The sequence below is a fragment of the Stigmatopora argus genome, chromosome 12 (genome assembly GCF_051989625.1).
Source record: "Stigmatopora argus isolate UIUO_Sarg chromosome 12, RoL_Sarg_1.0, whole genome shotgun sequence".
NCBI lineage: Eukaryota > Metazoa > Chordata > Actinopteri > Syngnathiformes > Syngnathidae > Stigmatopora > Stigmatopora argus.
Window position 1 is genome coordinate 3,164,173 of NC_135398.1, and position 19,992 is coordinate 3,184,164.

Below are 19,992 nucleotides of genomic sequence, written 5' to 3' on the forward strand. Positions count from 1 at the left end.
GTGGCCAAAACAACACCACTTCAAATCTGCCAGGGCATCATAACGGCAATGACTTGGCAGCAATGCCGCGTTTGATTGCATTTACTGCCTTTTGTTACTAATGACTAACTTATACAGAAGTGTAGAGTAGATATAAAAAGCCTGGTTTTGTTAAAAATTGCTGACAAATGTAGTCAACAGCCAGAAATTCCAGCAGCTCCTTCAATGTTGCCGTTGGCCCCTCCGCAGCCCCCCTGACCGATTTACTGTCCATCTTTTCAATATTAATGCACTCATGTAAACATCATTGCAGTTTTTTTTTAATACGCTCTTTATACAATTTCAAAATTGCTTGGAAGAGGTTTTAGTTAACATTAAAGAGTGGAAAGGTTCTGTAATTATCATGTCAGCATCGCCAAAATCTGGGATCAAACTGGATCAAAATTGTCATGTAATATGTCACAGTTTTAGTGTCATTTTAATTCATAACAAAAAAAATTGACAAAATTCATTGTTTGCTTTAGGAATATTTTCATTTCAATCAATTTAAGGAGGAAAACACAGCTAAACACAATGTGGAAAAATGTAGTAAAAAATAAAGTTTAATTGTATTTTGGTCAGAATGACAGAATTGTAATAAAAGCAATATCCTTTAATTTCAGTATTTCTTACAGGGCATCACCCCATTACCCGTCAAAAAAAAGATAAAACAATTTGCTAAATCCTCAGTCATCCTTCAACCATTATAATGCGCAAAGGTTAAATCGATGCCACAGATGATTTTGCATCCCCGCCCCTTTTTTTTACAAAATGTTTTTTTAATTAAAAAGTAATTAGTTGAATGCAATTTAAAAATGATTAAATACAAAGCAAGTAAAATAGGTCAGATTATTTGAATAATTCCTTCTCAATTTGACATTTATCAACTACTGAATGATATACATAAATAGATGTTTACAATAACTTAATTAGAACTGTATTATAAGTGCACTTTTTTATTTATTTCTTGCAGCTATTTCAACATTATCGCAGGGTACAATTTTAAAGGGCGCTTCATCATTTTTATTCATACAAAATATGTCGCCTAATTGATTTGAACTAATTGACTACCATCGACGATGTAAGCCTCCCAAGTTAAAAAAAAATGGACGAGTATCGTTGTTCATGGCAAGCGATGAGTTAATAATTAAATTCCTCATTTGAATCAATTTGCATTAAAATAATAATAATTAATCATAAATCATTGATTCAATTAAATCGCTACAGAAATATGGAATGCATGATTTCGTCCATTTTCTATCATTAACAATAAATCAATAAACAAATTGTGACCATTTAGAAATCAGGCTAATTATCCGCGGACCCCCGTTCCATATTTTAGACACACCTAATGTTTATTGACATGCAAATGACATTAATGAAAGAAGGCAACAACAACAACAACAACAAACAAAATATTTGATGAAAACTTTACTCACTTTCCGCCGTGGTAGTCACGATGCAGGTTGCGGCCAAAACAAGAGCCAAAGTCCGGAGCCACATAACTGACTCGGGCTCGAGCACCATCCGCCACTCTGCTGCAAGCCGTCCGAAAACTCCCCGAGTAATCCTCCTTGTGGCGCGGGGAGGGGAGGGAGGGAGTGAAGGGATGGAGGAGGCGGAGGTGGTCGTTAGGGGTGTGCGTATAATTCTTCTTCAGGAAATTGTTTTGCTTTTACGGTGAGAGCCAGCAAGTAAACAATGAATAAACGACATCCCGGAAGACGGGAGGGGGGGAACGAGTCCAACGTGTTCACGCTCCGCACTCAAAGCTAGCTCTAAATGCTAATGCTAAGCTAATGCTAAAGCCAAAGCCACCGTGGCAATCGGGTTTACGACCCCGGCCAAAGGGCCTCCCCTGGCAGCTAATGTTAGCCACCTGGAGCTTAGGAGCTAGCTGTCAAAAGGAAGCCGAGCCCAGTCAGCCAGGCCACACACACACATTCAAATTGGCGTCACGTTCACTCCACGCCACGCCACACGTCCACGACCAAGCAGCTCTTCTACAAGCACATATATTTTTTTTTATTAATATTTACAAATATAACCGATATTTCAAGCAATGGGGCATCGCTTAACCGCCGTGAGTCCAGCTTGCGGGTGACACGCGTGGCTTTCCCTTCGTGTCAATTTGACCCCGAAAAAAATCAAGTCGTCCCCTAAATCAGACTCAAGCATGGCAAAAAACATAAATAAAATAAAACAAAAGAATCCTCAAAGTTCGTCGTTTCTACTCCGAACTCCGAATCGAACTCCCAGCGCTGAGATTGACGACTTTTTTTTCCTGCAGTTCCACGCGACAGTAAAGTGAACTCCACGCTTGTTTGCACTTTCACGTGAACGTCACACGCTGGCTGCTTGAAAATGGCAGAAGGGCCATTATGGAGCAAAGTCCGACCGGTTCTGAGCTATTGTAGAGCCTTTTTAAATCTATTATTCCACAGACAGAGGAGGTAGATAGTCTCCCAGGACGTGTGTGTGTGTGCCTGGCTGTCTCTTTCCCTTTTTTCTTCTTGCAGGCAGTAAACAAACACTGCCAAGGCAGGCAAATGGGTTAAAGGGGAAACGCGGACTGGATCAAAACTTTCCAGAAATGACACTTAAACCAATAAACTAACATGTTTTTAAGTGTTCAGTCTAACTTTACTCATTTTGATCATATTTCATGTAAAGTGAATTGTTCTTAAAATATTTTTTGATCATTTGTACAGTAAATCAGCGATTCTTAATGTAGTAGAAGTGTACCACTATTGGTACGCAGGCGCCCTCTCGTGGTGACGGTAATAATCACGCAATTATAAATGCAAACATTTATAGATGGAATACAATTAAACATGACACTTAGGACTTTTAACTCTTTATAGGTCAAGTTACTATTTTGGGGGGTGATTTAAAAAAAATGTTAGTTTCAATTCTTAATTATTGTATTTTTTAAATATGATGAGCGAATACAATGTTAATAAAAGCCTAATTAAATACAAAAAAAAACATTGTATAAAATGATAATTGATATTTAGAATTTTTCCAAATTTCTCCCAAAGTACAAGACCGAAATCCCACGAGATTGCGGTCAAGTGAAACACACGTCCTCCAAGTTCCAAGAAGAACTCATTGTTCTTCTTCCTGGTGCCGCTTTTCCTCACCGGCAAGTGCACGCAATTCCCACGAAAAGCCTGACGTTTCCTGCCCAAACACTTCCCAAACTTTTCACCATCATCCTCCACCCTAAGTCAAAAAGGATTGAACGATACTCTATCTATATGTAAAATCTTGATTTGAATTTTAGCATAAAACAAACAAGTCGACCCTAATAATTTACTCTTGCAGGCCGACTTTGGCCCCTGCACCGCCACTTTGACACCTATAGGTCTTACCCAAACCATATTAGCATGCCTGTAAAACTTTTACGTGTTTCCCGTGTATTTTATACTTTTTAAAACTCTTTTTGCATGGCAACGCGCTTGTAACATAAAATAAACAAATTTAAATGAACTTTGATTACGATGCAGACACACTCATAAATAAGTTTAATCTAACCTTACACTAAACTTAATTCAAATTTTGTTTTAAATTTTGATATCTTTCTTCTCCCGGGTTGGCTCTATTGGCCCCGCCTCCACCCTGACTTTCAGATACAACCTATCCACGGTTGTTTGCTTTTCTATTCCCTTCAAAATATTCCCAAAATGATGCACACAAATATCCTCACAATAGGATAACGCACGACCACTTCCCAACGAGAAGTAGTATATACTCCTCTCATATTAGCGATCGCTGCCTCCAGCACCCCCGCGAGTGATAAAGTGGATAAAGCGGTTCAGAAAATGAATGAAAAAATATCTATGAATAAAACATCTTCATAAATGCCATTAGAATATGCACAAATCTGACTTAAATTGTACCTTATTTTACACATCTGTCCTTCTCACTTCTCATTCTCGTTCAAATGACTTTTCTACTGAACGCATCACTTGAGATAGTCACGTTTCCATTTATATACAATATTTTTCCATGATTTTGCTTTGATTTATTCAATAAGGGATAGCACATATTAATGAACATATTTAGATTCATGTTAATGAACATATATATGTTAGATTGTAGCCGAGGGCTAATTTCCATTTATTACAGACCATTGTGTAGGTTGAAGACAAACGATCACACATACTAGACACGCACGCACACACACAACAACAAAAAATAAATAAATTTAAAAAAAAATAATAACAATTAAAAAGTTGGATTTTATTTTGTGCGCTCCATATGATTTGCTGTGCGCGGAGAAGACGAGAGTAGTGCGCAATTGCGCACACGCGCATCTTAGAGGGAACATTGCTCGTATGTCGAGGTATTACTGTATTAGGGTTATTTTACTGGCGATTAAGCGCTACAGAAAACAAACGCATTAAAAGTATGCAGTACATTTTTCACAATCATGCCTTCCATAAACCCCAGCCCAACTTTACAATGTAAAAACAAATCTATTGGCCTTTGCGTGCCCATGAGTCATTCATTGTTTGCATGGGAAACATAAAAACAGGTCAACATAGTTCCACAAGGCTAATCTGAGACCCCCAGGAGTTGACGCCAGCCCTCCGTGTCCTCTGGTACCTTGCCATTTCGCGCTGACGCCAAGTCAACGCGCGTTTTTTCTTTTTTTAACGAGAGTCGATTCAAAGCGAAAGTTCGTCTCGATGCTAGCCAATTAAGAGATAGAGACCGGGATGGAAAACATAACAAAAACATCAGCGAGAAGAGCTGAGATGTCTTTTTCCATCTCCCCCCCGCCTGGGATCACGAGGTAGGGGAAGGCGAAAAGTCACCTTCCGGTTTGCGACAATGCTTTTTTGGAAGTTTTCCCGGAGCTGACTCGGACGGAAAAGGACGAGAAGGATTCGATTTTGCGACGGGGATGTTCGCCGGTTGTAAAACAGCACGTAACGTTGATCTGGCGAGCGATAGGAAGAAGGAAAACTTGTTTCAATCTTACGCCATTGCCATTTTCTAATGTTGAAATCCAATACTTTCTGACTTTTTATGACATACATAATGAACAATAAGGATTTTTTTTTTAAATAGTCTACTCACCACAATTCAAATGCCAGATTTGTCATTGCCAGGCCTTCCAGGCAAAATGATCTGGAAAGACAATAAATTATTATTACTAAAATTATTTCCTTCAATAACTGTCACAGTCTTTTTCCTCATATTTTCTTTTTTTTAGTGTATGTCCAAAATCAAACATTGAAATCAATTGAATCACACCAAACACACCAACAAACATTTTTTTTAACCATAAATACACTCCTTTAGCTCATTGGCTGCCAGCGATTATTTATTACCGTATTTTCACGACTATAAGGCGCACTTAAAAGTCTTAAATTTTCTCCAAAATAGACAGGGCGCCTTATAATCCAGTGTGCTTTCTATATGGAAAAAAAATTAAAATGTGTCATTCATTGAGGGTGCGCCTTATAATGTGGTGCGCCTTATAGTCGTGAAAATACGGTAATTCTTATTATTTATTGCTTATTTACTTGTCTGTTTGTAGTTGTTATTTGTGCACTTTGTGGTGAACCTTTAAATCTCATTATCCTCAAAAAATGGCAATAAAAGCAATCCATTCAATTCAATCTTTTCACCCCAATGCGATCCCGTGTTTCCCAAATAAAAGCGGAAGGATTATCTTCCAAGGTCAAAAAAGGTCGCGAGGACATCGCGAGGGAAGTCATGAGCGCCACGCGCATCCGGATCATGGGAACGCCGTCTTCGCGCCGTCCCGTACTAGCGCAAGAACAATAAAGGTTGACGCTTGATTCCCTACGTTCGCGCTCGTTTCCCCTTCCCTCTCGGCGAGGCCAAGATTCCTTCCTGCCGCCGGTGGAAAAATACGAGGCGGCTGGGTGATGGATACGCACGTTTTTTTAGCCGCGGCCTCATCAAAACCCGTGCGGGAAATGCGCTGTGACAGCAAGTTTGCATCACAATACCCCCACTTTGACCCCTCAAGCCCGTGAGGCCCCACGCACGCGTTCCAGGAAATTTAATGTTTACTTGGAAGGTACTATTTGCATCAAATGAGAAATATAATAGGGCTGAGGTTGAAGGGAGGTCATGGCTTTATGCTTAAGTCTTATTAGGAATATTATAAGAATTATCTCTCAGATTAACACCTTCAACAGCTGCCGCTTCTCTCGCATCAGCATGTTGGGGCAACACGCTTTAAGTTCTTAACATTGGATTGGATGGACTGACGTGTATATACAAGCATGTAAAGTATTTAAAAGTCACTTGTTGCTAGGCAGATATGCAACTAAAAAAAATATGAATTGAGGTAATTAATTTTGATTATTTTTTTTACATTCATATTAGAGAGTGGTCCCAAAACTGGGGCATAATGGCAAATTGCAATCGAATATTTTAATAATTTAATAATTTAACGTGTATAATTAAATTAGTGTCACCTGTGCTGTACATATGGCAGGATTGATTCCACAATTCCTTAAGAGTAATCTGATATACCGCTTGAATCATGTTCAAAGCATACAATAATGTGTTTTATGCATACAAAAGCGTGATTTTTGGTATAAATTCATAATTATGTTGGACTTTTTATTTGTTTGTAACACACGGGGTTTTCCACGATGCTGCTGCAATTTCTGATTGGGTGCTTACTGTCCTATTATGACAACAATGTCAACATACGTCAAAAATGAATATTAATATATCAATGTTAAGTACTTACATGTTGATGTGGACGCTGTACTGTCATATTTTCCATTTTCTGCTCAGATGACAAATTGGTCATATTTCAAATTGCATGCGTTCGTGAACCCGGAGGCGACGCATGGTTTTACTTGAATGCGATTGGACAGTAAAAAGCTAAACGGAATTGGCCTTGTATCCCGACTTCTGATTGGTTGAAAGTGGATTTCACGTTACGTTGTTCAAGGAATTGGAGAATCACTTTAACGCCATGCAAACTTCGCAATAAAAATATAATTTTATTAACAAAAAATAATGAAAATAATCGTAACTTTCACTCGAAAAACTGCACTATCAATTCATTAGTTTTTATTTTTTTGTTATAAAGTGAAACACAAACAAGGCATAATCAATAAGTGCTCAAACGCAAGCTTTCCTTGAACACAAAACCAAACAGAAGCGCTTGAATTGTACAATAAACCTTTAATAAATAGCTTCATTAGTTTCCCATATTTACATTGTAACCACCTCGACGTAAATGTCGCCAATACCTGTTTTCTTGGCTAATTTTAGGCACACAGAGAAAGGGCTAGAATGGGTGGGTTTCACGTCTTGTTTCGTTGTACTACGTTCTAATGTGCAACCAAAACCACCCTACAAGAAAAATAGGGGTCACGGAGGGGGGGGCTTCCAAAAATCTGTCCTTTCAGGTCACTTTATACAGTCTGCTCAGACTGATCAATTTACACTGTGTATCTCCAAATATACATTTTGGTCCAGTATATGATTTAAAAACAAACAAACAAAATATCGGCTTAAAACACCTTACATACACAAAAAAGTAAATGTATGTCAGGTTGCATCAAACACCGTAATGTCTGTAATATGGCCAACACAATGCAGGTTGTACACACTGCTGTACAGTTTGATTTGAACCATTCCACATTATGAATATGTATTTTTTTAAACAAAAAAAGTCACTAACCAAAGTGAAATGCTTGTGAAGTGAAAGAAGATGGACATCCCATTTTTCTACCCCTCCTAAAAACAATGTTTTAAAAGGCTATACATATTTATCAAGATAAAAAGCATTGTCTTAAATCAGCAGCAAAAAAAAAAAGAAAAAAAATTCAGACAACACAAAAGCAAATTTAAAAAAATGGCACAAAAGTTAAACATGGTTGGCGAGTGACGTGAAATGCACTTGAAACTTACACAGACACAAAAACAATCGAGATTAATGGAGCTTATGAGGACATGGAGCTGTAAAATATGATATCTTGTGTGTGTGTGTGTGATTGGGGTTCACCATTTTGGGATTTTTTAGGGGGGAGGCAGTTTAGAAACAGTGTACATCTTTGCTATGGCAATACTTCAACGAATTTCGTATGTTTTAGGTTTACAGATGTGAAAAGTACAACCTGCGCTTGACACACAAGGGAGGAAGTGGTTGAAAACACAGACCACAAGAGAGAAAAATGGGGATATGATGAAGGAAGTGAGGTAAACAAGGCAGAGGTCGGAGGGAAATCGAGACACGGGGGCGTGTAGTGGGCCAAAGGGAAACCCGAGGAAGAAAAAAAAAAATGGGGCCGAAAAGGCAACGACAACAAGTTTTGGAGGCTCCGATGGGAGCAACACGATCGGATTAACAGTGCCTTCTCAGACCGTGGTCGTCATACAGGTTACGTAATAACCATTTACATATACCTATATATATATATATATATTTTTTCGTCTTAAGTCACTTCAAGGCAACATTTGTTGAATTAATAAGAAAAAGGATAACAATGACTCAAGTTTTTTTTGTTTGTGTGTAAAGCAAATGAAAGGAAAAGTAGGGTTGCAAAATTCCCAAAATGTGAGGGTCGAGATGGTAACTTTCCATGGGTGATAATTAATGAAGCTCCCCAACGGGAAGGTGGGCAATTTAAATCATTTTGTGGAGAATGTTGATTAAAACAAGCAGATTTAAACTGCTGGAATGGATTTTTTGGGGCATTTCCAATGCAACTTTGGGCATTTTTGTATGAGAAAAAGGGCTTTATTTTGTTTATTTTTAAATGGCTTGCGAAATATCGAACTGAGCATTCAGCTTTTTGTTCTAAAATGTTAAAAACTTGAAATTAAATGTGTACATCAATGCCAATTATTTCCAAAATACCCTCAAATGAAATTTTTAGCTGCTCTGGACATATTTCCACTGGGACTTTTCTCCCGTTTGACACTCGTTAGCGACCCCAGTAAAGAGAAAAAAAGGAAGAAGACAAAGAAGAGAACGTTGAACTGATGTGAATGGTCTCTACAGTGGTCTGCTTTCTTGGGGCCCCCGCTCGGTATTTCCTCCCGACTGGCAGCATGTGACGATTTAGTAACAGATTGAAACCCCGGCGCCACTCAAACACGCTCACAGTCATTTCGCACCCACGCACGCCAAAAAGAAAATTAAACGAGTTCAAAAGGTGGTCCAAGGTTATACGCTGCTGTCCTCCAGCAGAGGTTCTTTGCCCTCGGCCCCGCTGCCCTGCGGGCTGTGCGAGTGGCTCTGGGCGCCGTTGCTGTGCTTTTTGTAGGCGCCGGGCCCCGTGTGCTCGGGAATGAACAGCGCCACCAGCAGGGAGAGCAGCACCGAGCAGGCGCCGAAGAGGAAAGGAGGGCCCGGGATGATGGAGCTCTGGAAGTTGGGTTTGGATGTGGGAAGGGTGGGCCAGACATAAAAAAAAAACATGAGTAACTGTGTTGATGTGCGCCTATTGCATACCTTATCATACATAAATAAAACATTCAAACAAAATGAATGCATTTAACAAGACTAAAAACTAGACTACACTCTGATAATGCCTCCCCAAAAGGTGATTTCTTTTTTAAATGTATTAGGAAAAATAGGCGATTTGGCAAAAATACCTTATCTTGATTATTTATGTATCTATTTAAATTATATAATCATGACATACTTTTTATTACGTGTTTTTCTGGACTTATTTGCACATTACTCTACATTTTCCTCGTATAATACATATTTAAAAACTTATTTTGCTGTTTGATATACCCCCCCATTTAATATACACGGGTATATTAAACAGCAGGGGTATATTAAATGGCGCACAAACGGGAAGGTATGATCCTATGACTTTTGGAATTTTATTGAACTTAAGTATCTATAATTATGCCCCCATGAACACCATACAAATCTTGCCAAAAAAAAGCTTAGTTGCTGTTTAATATATCCGGGTATATTAAACGGCAGGGGTATATTAAATGGCGCACAAATGGGAGGCTCAAAAAAAGCAAAAATCATTTAATATACCCGGGTATATTAAACAGCAAAATACAGTAATGCAAAAAAAAAAAAAAAAAACAAAGTTTTCTGAGAGGCTTTAATTTCATAGTGCAATTTTGATCGAAATATGTAAACATAAACGCAATGAACTTTTACATTTTGGTAACATGTAAACTAAGCACATTACCATACTTGTCAACCTCTGCCGATAACTGCCCTTATAAATGATTATGATTCCCCTTACAAACCCCCCAAAAAACCTTACAAACACCGTACGACTGTACGGTGTTTGTAAGGTTTTTTGGGGGTTTGTAAGGGGAATCATAATCATTTATAAGGGCAGTTATCGGCAGAGGTTGACAGGTATGCATTACCTTCAGGCCACTTGAAAAGTTTCCCTCACTATTTCTTAGTATTTAAATGAGTGCCATTTAAATGTGTTATAATTTGCCAATTTTTTTTCTTCTTCCCCGATCGGGCTCACCTCATCCGTGGGGTTGGCCATATTAGGTTTGCCGCCTTTCTCCGAGGCGTCCGTGTTGGTCAGCTCCACGTGAAAAAGGTAGAAGACGAAACCGTAGAGCGCCGGGCCCAGGCCGTTGCACAGGCCCCGGATCCCCGTGATCATGCCCTGTACCACGCCTGCGGAACGAGATGCCGATAAAGCGAGGTCAACATTTGCCACGTTCAGAAAACGACTGGCGGACGGACGCCGAGACGAATCGCTCGCCTTGTTGGTCCGGGTCGGCGTTGCGGGATACGATGGCGCTGATGGCGGGGAACGTGATGCTGGACATGGCCGCGACGGCACCGGCGGCCCACATCATCCTGCCACACAGTAACAATAGCTCGTATCACTTTAAATATACCCCAACCAATGTTATGACATCTACTGAATTATGCAACGCTTCCTCCTGGTGGCACAACGTGGTACTACATCAACAAAGCTACGTGAATGACATTAAATCAAGATAATAACTATTGTGGAGGTTATTTTTAATGTCGGTGTTATTATTGATCATATTGTTATTGTAACAATATTCTTTGACGTTGTCAAGCTTGTTTTATTTTAAATAATCAGTCTATTACAAAGTCCTGTCGAAAGCATATTGGTTCCAAGGAACTAGTAGTGTTACCTCGACCTACGATCAGCTCTACCTACGACATGCTCGAAGTACGATGAAAATTTTGATCGGATAATTCGCCCGAGATACGATCAAAATCTCGAGATGCCAGAAAGCCAGGTGGCTATGACATGAGAGGCTGTTTATCATTGTAGCGCACTGTCTTTTTTTGCCGCATCTCTTTCGTGTATAACAGATATCTACGAGCACTGAACGATTTATTCAGACGAGTTTTGACCAGGAAATGCGCATGCGCGGGCAAAAAGAGGGCTTTCTGGGTAATGAAGTATACTCGTGCACACAACACCCATAGCCAATGGCACCCTTTCTCAGAGTAAAACTTCATTACCCACAATCAATACGTGGGTAGGCTGTTATTCCTTCCTTAGCCTGCTAGCTCCCGCGATCGCTTCATTCCTCCGTGTATGTCGCCGTCTCTACCCTCCGCGAAATGCATCTAATTTTACTTCTATTAAACACATTTTATTACTATTAAACCACTAGTTATGTGTTACTTTGTTAATAGATGGTGAATTAGAAGAAATAAAACATTTTTTGCAATCCAAAATCCTGTTTTTGGTGTTTTTTCAGAGGGTTGGAACAAATTAATTTGTTTTTAGTTCATTTCAATGGGAAACGTCCGCTTGAGTTACGAAAAGCTCGAATTACGATCTCAGTCCCGGAACGGATTAAGATCGTATGTCGAGCTACCACTGTATACCGAAGAGGAGAAATGGCAATTTTAAGGGTGCGGCTTATATGCGGATGCGACTAATATGCGAGAAAATATGGTAATACTTTAGCATTTTAACATGGCATCTACTAGGCAAAACCAAAAAGACTTACCAGGGCTGCGAGCCGAAGCCATACCAGGCTAGCTGGAGAATCTGGAAGCCGAGACCCAGCAGGATGGTGTTCTTGTTCCCGATGGAACGCATCAGGATGCCCAGCACCAACGTCTAGACGGGAGAACATTTGATTTAAGCCCACCCCGTTTGTCAAAAATACCGTTACGGCCGACTGCATGCAGCACCTGAGCTAATATGGAGAGGATCCCCACAACAGCGATGAAGGCGGCCACCGTCTCTTGTGAGAAGCGGATGACCTGTCCATTAAAAAAAATAAAAAGGTTTGACGGCAATGGAGCAAATTCCACAGTTGCGCTTCAAAACGAAGTGCAGGGCATGAAATAAATAACATGAGGGGATGTTGAGTTTCAGACAGGTTCGACCGGTTTAACTGACAGTTAGAAATGTCATCTGATGCGGTATTCCGTGCAAGAAAGAGCGAACGACCCGCAAACATCTCTCGCCCGTCGGCTGACGTGTTTACCTGTCTGAGATAGAGGAAGAAGCTGGAGTACTGGCCCGCCTCGGGGAGGTAGGAGAGAAAAACCGTGATGCAGATGAGCAGCACTGTTGAGTCCTGGCCCACTTTGCGTAGGGACTGAAACGCAACAACATTACAGGATTAGCTGAAATAAAACAAACACACCGCTCCCCCTTTTAAAATAACCACCTCGCTCATTCAATCATTTCGTACACCGCTTTTCCTCACTGGGGTTTGCGGACCCCGCCCCTTTTTAAACAAAAGCCCTCTAGATATTCAAACACCATTCCAAGTCGAATTTGTTGAAAAAATGATCAAGTTGTCAATAATTTCTTCAATCCATAAATAGTCAGATGGTTCAAAATGCATTTTTTAAAGTAAACTTGGAGAATTACCGTATTTTCACGACTATAAGGCGCACTTAAGTCTTAAATTTTCTCCAAAATAGACGGCGCCTTATAATCCAGTGTGCTTTATATATGAAAAAAAAAATTAAAATGCGTCATTCATTGAGGGTGCGCCTTATAATGCGGTGCGCCTTATAGTTGTGAAAATATGTTATATCAAAAATTGTGCAAAAATCTAAATTGGCCTGCAAAGCAAAATATTTTACAATGATTGCTTACGCACAAATACAAAAGTGCATCATTTATCACAGTGGCAGCCATTAGCGGATTACACGCCTAGCAGTTTCAGGTTTGTCGTCTATGGACGATGCCAAACGTGTACGTCAGTCTGTTTATGTTTGTCGTAAAGATTCGAGGCATAGGCTGACTCACGGCAAAGGGATCCGCCTGTTCCCACGAGATGGGCGCGCCCCAAGACGCCGGCCTCATCTTCTCGGGCAGCGACTCGGGCACGGCCACGAGGATGAAGCAGATGTCCAGCAGCGCGATGGCCGTGGCCAAGATCACCACTAGGGTGTCGCCGTACGCCTCCGACAGGTAGGCGCCGATGGCCGGGCTGGTCACCAGACTGGCTGCGAACGTGGCTGACACCTGAGGAAGAAGAGGGTGTGGCAAATACCCCCCCAATCAAAAAAAAAAACCAGATGATTAGTGATTAGAGTGTTTTGAAATTCTTCGACCTGTTTGTTTACTAGCTTGGGTTCAAGCCAACCCATTTTCTTCCACTCGTAATGAATGGCTCGCCTGACTTTTATTAGCAACCTCAGCAGCGTCTTTTCTGCCTTGTACAGTTGAGTTGGTGGTCTACAATCTGCGGCTCTAGAGCCGAATGTGGCTCTATGATCCTTATATATTTGTTGACAAATAATTTCTCAAGAAGAAACCACCATGGATGGCTTCCTTTAATAGAAATATTATGATATGTCATGTACAGTGGGATCACGTGACCAAATTAGCTTAGTAAAAGAGAAAAAAAGAATTATTAAAAGGGAATTAATTGTATTATGGGGTTTGATTTTGAATCAAATGTATTTTTTTTATAACCTGGTAGTTAAAGTTTGCTGTAATATACTTCATTTGTAAACCAAAGTAAAAGGATATTGCGTAAAAAATATGATATGTCATGTACACCTGACCAAGTTAGTTTATTAAAAGAGAATTAATTGTATGATGGGGTTTGATTTTGAACTAAATGTATTTTTTATATAACCTGGCAGTTAAAGTTTGCTGTAATATACTTCGTTTGTAAACCAAAGGAAAAGGATATTGCATAAAAAATATCATGAAAAATATGATGTCATGTACAGTGGGATCACCTGACCACACTTGCATTTCTTAAGGGTTTAAATTATTAAAAGAGAATTGTATGATGGGGTTTGATTTTGAACTAAATTTATTTTTTATATAACCTGGCAGTTAAAGTTTGCTGTAATATACTTCATTTTGTAAACCAAAGAAAAAGGATATTGCTAATACGGGTCACATTATTGTTAATGGTCTAAATATATAGATATCAGAAATCTAAAGTTACTATGGTGAAATCCCTATATAGTTGTCCTAACATAAAATATGAAAAAAAGAGGCACAATACCACCAATGTGCAAACTACACATAAATAATCCGGTGTTCGCTGTTGCAGTTGATTGTGAAAAAGTTTGTTGTGAAGTAAAGGACTTTTTTTTTTCCACAATTTCCTCACCAAACCATACGCAGTGCTCCTCTCATGCTCCTGCGTGATGTCGGCCACGTACGCGAAGATGACGGAGAACGTGACGGCGAAGACCCCCGACATGGAGATGACGGCAAAGTACCACCTGGAGGAGGATGATGATGGAAAAGCCAGGTCAGAGGGATGGGACCACGGAGGCGCGGCGGCCGACGTCCTCATTGGCTCACTCACCACGGGCTGATCTTCATCAGCGGGATGGGCGCGCACGTGAAGAAGACGGTGAGCAGCAGGAAGGACTTGCGCCCCCAGACGTCTGACAAGGCTCCAATGAGCGGAGCGCTGAGAAATGACAGCAGGCCCTTGGAAGGAAAACAAACAAATTAAATGAATATCGGAGGGGTAGGAAAGGATATGAAAGTACAAAAAAAAAAATAGAAGACAGTTTTTTGCCTATTCGTTTTGTCAACTATCTTTTTTTTTTTTTAATAGTAGGAGTATTTCTCTAAAATATGTACTTTTGCTATTCAGTATTTGGGTCCCAGGCTAATACGTTTGGATTTAGATGACATTAGATTACATTTTATTCATCCCATACTCAGGGAAATTCACTTTGTTGCAGTAGCAAGGTGAAAACACAGAAACAGGAAAAGACATTGTAGACCTAAATAAAATAAATAAACAAACAAACACAGTATTTTCTCGCATATAAGCCGTATTTGTAACTAAAAAAAAAGATGACTGAATCAAGGGTACGGCTTATATCCGCACAAGACTTACAGCGTTGCTATACTCTTCTTCACTAGTAGATGTCGGCAAATTAACATTTGCTATTTGTTGGTTATTTTCAGTTTTGCAGTAAGAAAACAACCATTACTGGATGAATTACTAGCTTCCTTAACATATTGACCGTAATAACGGGCTTTTGATTCATACTGTATCTCAGAAATACCATGTGCGATGATTTTTCTTATGATTTTCCCTTCAAAGTAACACATTTGTTACTCCCTATTAAAACCATGAATATGGAGGTGAAAATTGCGAATCGGGTGGCGGCTTATACGAGAGAAATTGTAAAATTCAACGATTTTAAGGCAATTTTAAGGGTGTGGCTTATATGCGAGAAAATACGGTAAATAAATAGGAAATATACATATTTTTCACCTCGTCAAGGATCCCAGTTGTATGTCCTTTATGTTTATATTATTATTTTGGTCTAGTGTTTTTAGTCTAATATTTGTTCGTAATTCCCTAAAAGTTTGTGCAATATTATTATATACTTTTTAGTTGAAAATTTTTTTAGAGGAACACTCCAAAGGTCTGCTTCATGTTTTAAGCCATTTGTTATTATTGTGTGCTCACTTCCTACCTTGACGCCATGGATGAGGCCATTCATCAGGAATGTGTGCTGGGGGAATGTCTGATGCAATACCTGCCCCCCAAAAAAAATACAGTTAAGGTGAAAAAACCCGAGATTACAGCATGACACAAATACAGTAACGGGGCGAGAGAGGAAAGGTGGAAGGGAAAGGAGATCAAAATCAATGGTGGTAAAGTTCCAAAGTCCAAACAAAGTTACGTGTGCACAAAGTTTGCTTCAATGCTGGTTGTTATCGTGGCATGCAAAAAGTCAAATGTAGGATTGTAAAACCAAATGTTGCATGAATAAGCCACACAGACAGTGTAAACAGAAAGAAATTAGTACAGTAATACCTCAATTATCGCGTTTTCAATTATCGCGAATTCACTACTTTGCAATTTTTTTCCGCTATTAATCATTAAAAAAAAAGTTCATAACAATTTGAAAATCTGGAAGCCACTTTTGCTACTAGGACTCAGCATTGAAGAAAAAATAAAATAAAAATAAGGTGTTTATAAAAGGGGTGACACCACTTTGCGATTTTTCAATTATCACGCCCATGTTTGGTCTACATTAACAGCGATATTCGAGGGATGACTGTATGACTAAACTATTTAAATGATTAGTTGGGAGTGACAAAGATCCACTGGACAACGAAGCAAAACGTGTCATCAAGTGCATGTTTGTGGTTACAATGTTAATAATAAATGTAATGTAAGAGTGTGGCATCATTAATGAGAGTTGTCTGAAGATCTTGTTTTATAGCATTCCCTCACGTCACTGGCTTCTTTGCCACATGGCAAGGAATAAGCTAAGTAACGGTCACCAATTGGACAGTTCAGCACTAACTTTGAAAGCTTCAGGTGGCCTAAAGAGCAGCAAATGTGTCACATTTACTGGCATCCCTGTAAGAGGACCCATTTTTCTCACAAGCTATTTTGCGATTTTCTCAGGTTTTTATGATCATGGATATTCCTCAATTTTCACAGACAGACAATCTAACACCAACTCTGATTGCATTTCAAATTTCGCATCAAAGGCACAAAATGAACAGTAGAAACTGAATTTTTCCTCTCCGAGTGTGTCATTTTAAGGGAGTGAAAATGCAATTTAAAAACCCGAATTTCGTGACTTCAACTGTACGCGCACTGGGGGTGACCCAACACCCAATTGAATGACTTTTTCTAAGGCATGCGTACAGAATGGCGGTCTTACCGAGAGCATGGGAGTAGTGAGGAGACCCCAGGCAAAAAACTCCAGGAAGATGACCACCACGGCGTGGTAGACGCTGGGCTCGCCAATTCCCTGAGGCTGCGTCGGCGCATACAAAAGCGGAAGAAAAATGACATTTTATCAATTTCATGATTTCATTTCCGAGAAACCGTGGCTGTCCATTTTACGGTTCAACGCTTAATGGTCCACGTACACAAGACGCAATCAGCTATTTTCACTGATGGGACAATAATGCCTCCATCCACGCACATGCGTGTGCCAGCCTCCTGTTGATGGTTGTTGCAGCATCCACATTAAATAATAATAGCCTGCTTTGTGGGTTATAATAGAAGCCTCCACTGGTGGGACAATAAGCATTATTGGAAGCCAGGGCCCCCCTTGGAAGGGAGCCACGTCATTTTCAGTTGTGTATACACACGCCACGGATCTGGAAAAAGGCTTTCCGAAAACAAACTTGAATATATTTAAAGTATACATTTAAGGTGGTTAGGTTAAAAAGGTCAATTCAAAGAAGTGGTTGAATACTATGCAAAACTTTCATGGGATTTACATTGGATTTTATTGGAATTCGTGCAATTTTTATGAGATACATTTTGGTTATCGTGGCTAAACTCTTACAATTTTGTATAATTTTGATTGTTATTATTGTTGTCATTATATATAGGAGTTTAACGGTAGCTTGTACAATTTACATACATCATTTTAAAACAAACAAACTGCTGTTAGCCTTTTATTTTGAAGATTAAAGTGGTTTTATTTCAACTGCAACTTAAACAAGATTTATGTTTATCCTATTTCAATCCAGAAAACTTTAAAAGGGACTCCATCTGCCCTTAACCTACACATTTTTATTTTTTTACAGTAATTTTTTATAGCAGTCTTTGCGGTACGAAACGTACGTGCAAATAAACTCGGCCAATAAAATTGCTTTTCAGCGGCGCTAAGCGACTGCGTTAATTTAAGGAAGTGTGAAGTTGGTAGGCATTGAAAAAGGTAACAAAGTCATTTCCAATATTACTTCAGATTGTTAATATCCCCAAAATATATAATCTTAAAATAGTTGGATTCATGAACCTGTTGCTGTCTTTCACTCTGTTAGAAAACATTAATTATACAAACATGCAAACCGACAGCTTTCTGTTGCAACAGCCTACGTTGCCACCCAAGTTTTGAATTGGCAAATAGCAGGTAATGAAATCTTCCAATTGAAATAAAACACAGAACAACATCATGGAAGGCCAGCATCATATTAGTTCGTAAACATATGCTAACATTAACAGCATTCTAAAATAAATGCACAATTCTGTATTAGCATTTTTTTTAAATATTAACTATTAAGGGTAACCATCAACCACTTTACAGTAGTTAATAATAGACTGACAATTTCTGACTAGAAATTCAGGTTGCATCACAGACGTAGAATCAAAGTTATACGAGTGGAGGAATAAAATGTATTATCTTGGCAAGAAACCCTGTCCTTTGTCATGCACAACATACATGGCAGATATCTCGGAGAAAGTAAGGGTTGCATGCCAAGAGACAAAATTATTATCATGTTTCAAATTGCCCAAATATTCGTCATTCTAAAACACTGAGCAGCATTTAGTTATTGTTTATTCCTGAAATATTTAAGGTATTCACTTGCAACTTCAAATATGCTGTGAAGATAATACAATTGCATAATAGACTTAATTATTCAAGCTCTTACGGTTGGTAATTATTTTAAAGTAAAACTATGTTCTGAGCCAACTTTGACACCTGAGGATTCGAGTGGATAAAACTAAATGGATTCGTCACGTTTTTTTTTCTTATTTTGACAATTACGTGGACATAAATGATTTTTGGACGTGTATATTCGAGTACAATGAAACACGACGCGATTTTTAGAAGATTTTAGAAGCACTGACAAAAACACATACTGACGATTGCGATAGCGTGCTAAAGTCTAGCGGACTAGCGTCCACAAACACTTTGACTGAGGGGTTAAATTTTGTGAGTTTAAACAAAAAAAAGGAGAAGTGGCCTTGCTTTGACAAAGTCATTAGGCAAGTATCTTTGCTTCCGGGTGGGTATACCCACAACAGAAGCAGAGTTAACGTGTTTAAACCAAGGGTCTGCGTACATTGCTAGGCCTGCGAGCTAACCATTAGCTACCTAGCTTGGTCTCCACATCGCTGGATAACGGTTACAACAGCCACCTTTGATAATATTTGCCCAAACACAAAGCTAAACACGAGTGTTTGGAAATAATAACGCCGTTTTTGCGAGCAAGGTCCATTACCGGAAATGAATAAATATTTAACTCACACTTCCCCCATCTTTTATGATAATTTTCTTGGCCAGAAGAATGCTGCGGTTGAGCCGCTTCTTCTTCTTTTTCTCCCCCGTCATTGTTCGCTTATGCCCATCGTCGGTTGTCAGCAGGTCATCGTGGTGGAGCCTCAATAACAACAAAAGTCGAACGATCCAGCGATCTCGTTGGCTAAGCTCATTACATACACCGAGTCAAAGACAGATAGCAGCAAGCTAACTAAACGATGATTCCTCATCACCACCACAGCGACACCACCTCGCTTAGAGCCTTCTTCCGGAACCAAATATGGCCACGCCCCATGGCCATTAGCTGAATCCGACAATTGGTGGACTCGGCGAGCCCGTTTCTGATTGGCCGATTAGAAATCAGTCGTTTCAGAATGCTACACAGTACAATAACGGCGGGATTTCTATAGCCCGTGACGCACCGGAAATGACGTGTTGTAAATGTTTATTGAATAACAATAATAAGGTCGATTATTTAATAGTATTTACGGAAATTCTTAATTTTAGCTCGGGTAATCCCAATGGTTTAAGTATATTTTATAGTGTGTGTA

General features: G+C 39.4%; 2 protein-coding genes across 4 annotated transcripts in view; both read right to left on the reverse strand.

Annotated features, from left to right (window-relative positions):
- insra (insulin receptor a) overlaps positions 1 to 6,860 on the reverse strand; it is a 53,308-nt gene extending 46,448 nt beyond the window's left edge. For 2 of the 3 annotated variants that reach the window (XR_013304359.1, XM_077615941.1), the window contains exons 1-3: positions 6,764 to 6,860; positions 5,107 to 5,157; positions 1,458 to 1,591 (exon numbers count right to left, since the gene is read on the reverse strand). Coding sequence is in view for 1 of the 3 variants with exons in the window: in XM_077615941.1 (XP_077472067.1) it covers positions 1,458 to 1,591; positions 5,107 to 5,132 (160 nt within the window). In the remaining 2 variants the exon portion in view is untranslated. The remainder of the gene's footprint in view (positions 1 to 1,457; positions 1,592 to 5,106; positions 5,158 to 6,763) is intronic. The other variant, XR_013304360.1, reaches the window with a different exon arrangement.
- A 326-nt stretch (positions 6,861 to 7,186) lies between these two features.
- On the reverse strand, positions 7,187 to 19,726 carry slc71a1-2 (solute carrier family 71 member 1-2). The gene is made up of 12 exons (XM_077615609.1): positions 19,430 to 19,726; positions 17,105 to 17,200; positions 15,899 to 15,961; positions 14,764 to 14,891; positions 14,563 to 14,677; positions 13,236 to 13,454; positions 12,460 to 12,573; positions 12,161 to 12,232; positions 11,974 to 12,086; positions 10,734 to 10,831; positions 10,488 to 10,645; positions 7,187 to 9,397 (listed from the first exon to the last, which is right to left on the reverse strand). Exons 1-12 carry the CDS (start codon positions 19,511 to 19,513, stop codon positions 9,197 to 9,199), a joined length of 1,461 nt encoding a protein of 486 aa, XP_077471735.1. The 5' UTR covers positions 19,514 to 19,726; the 3' UTR covers positions 7,187 to 9,196.
- Between the last annotated feature and the right edge of the window lie 266 nt (positions 19,727 to 19,992).

Coding starts and splice junctions, on each gene's coding strand:
- slc71a1-2 (XM_077615609.1), bottom strand. CDS start 19,513: ATGACGGGGGAGAAAAAGAAGAAGAAGCGGCTCAACCGCAGCATTCTT. Junction 12,574..13,235: donor AACAGGCGGATCCCTTTGCC/GTGAGTCAGCCT, acceptor GTTGCGTTTCAG/TCCCTACGCAAAGTGGGCCA. Junction 10,646..10,733: donor CGCCGACCCGGACCAACAAG/GCGAGCGATTCG, acceptor CTCGTTCCGCAG/GCGTGGTACAGGGCATGATC.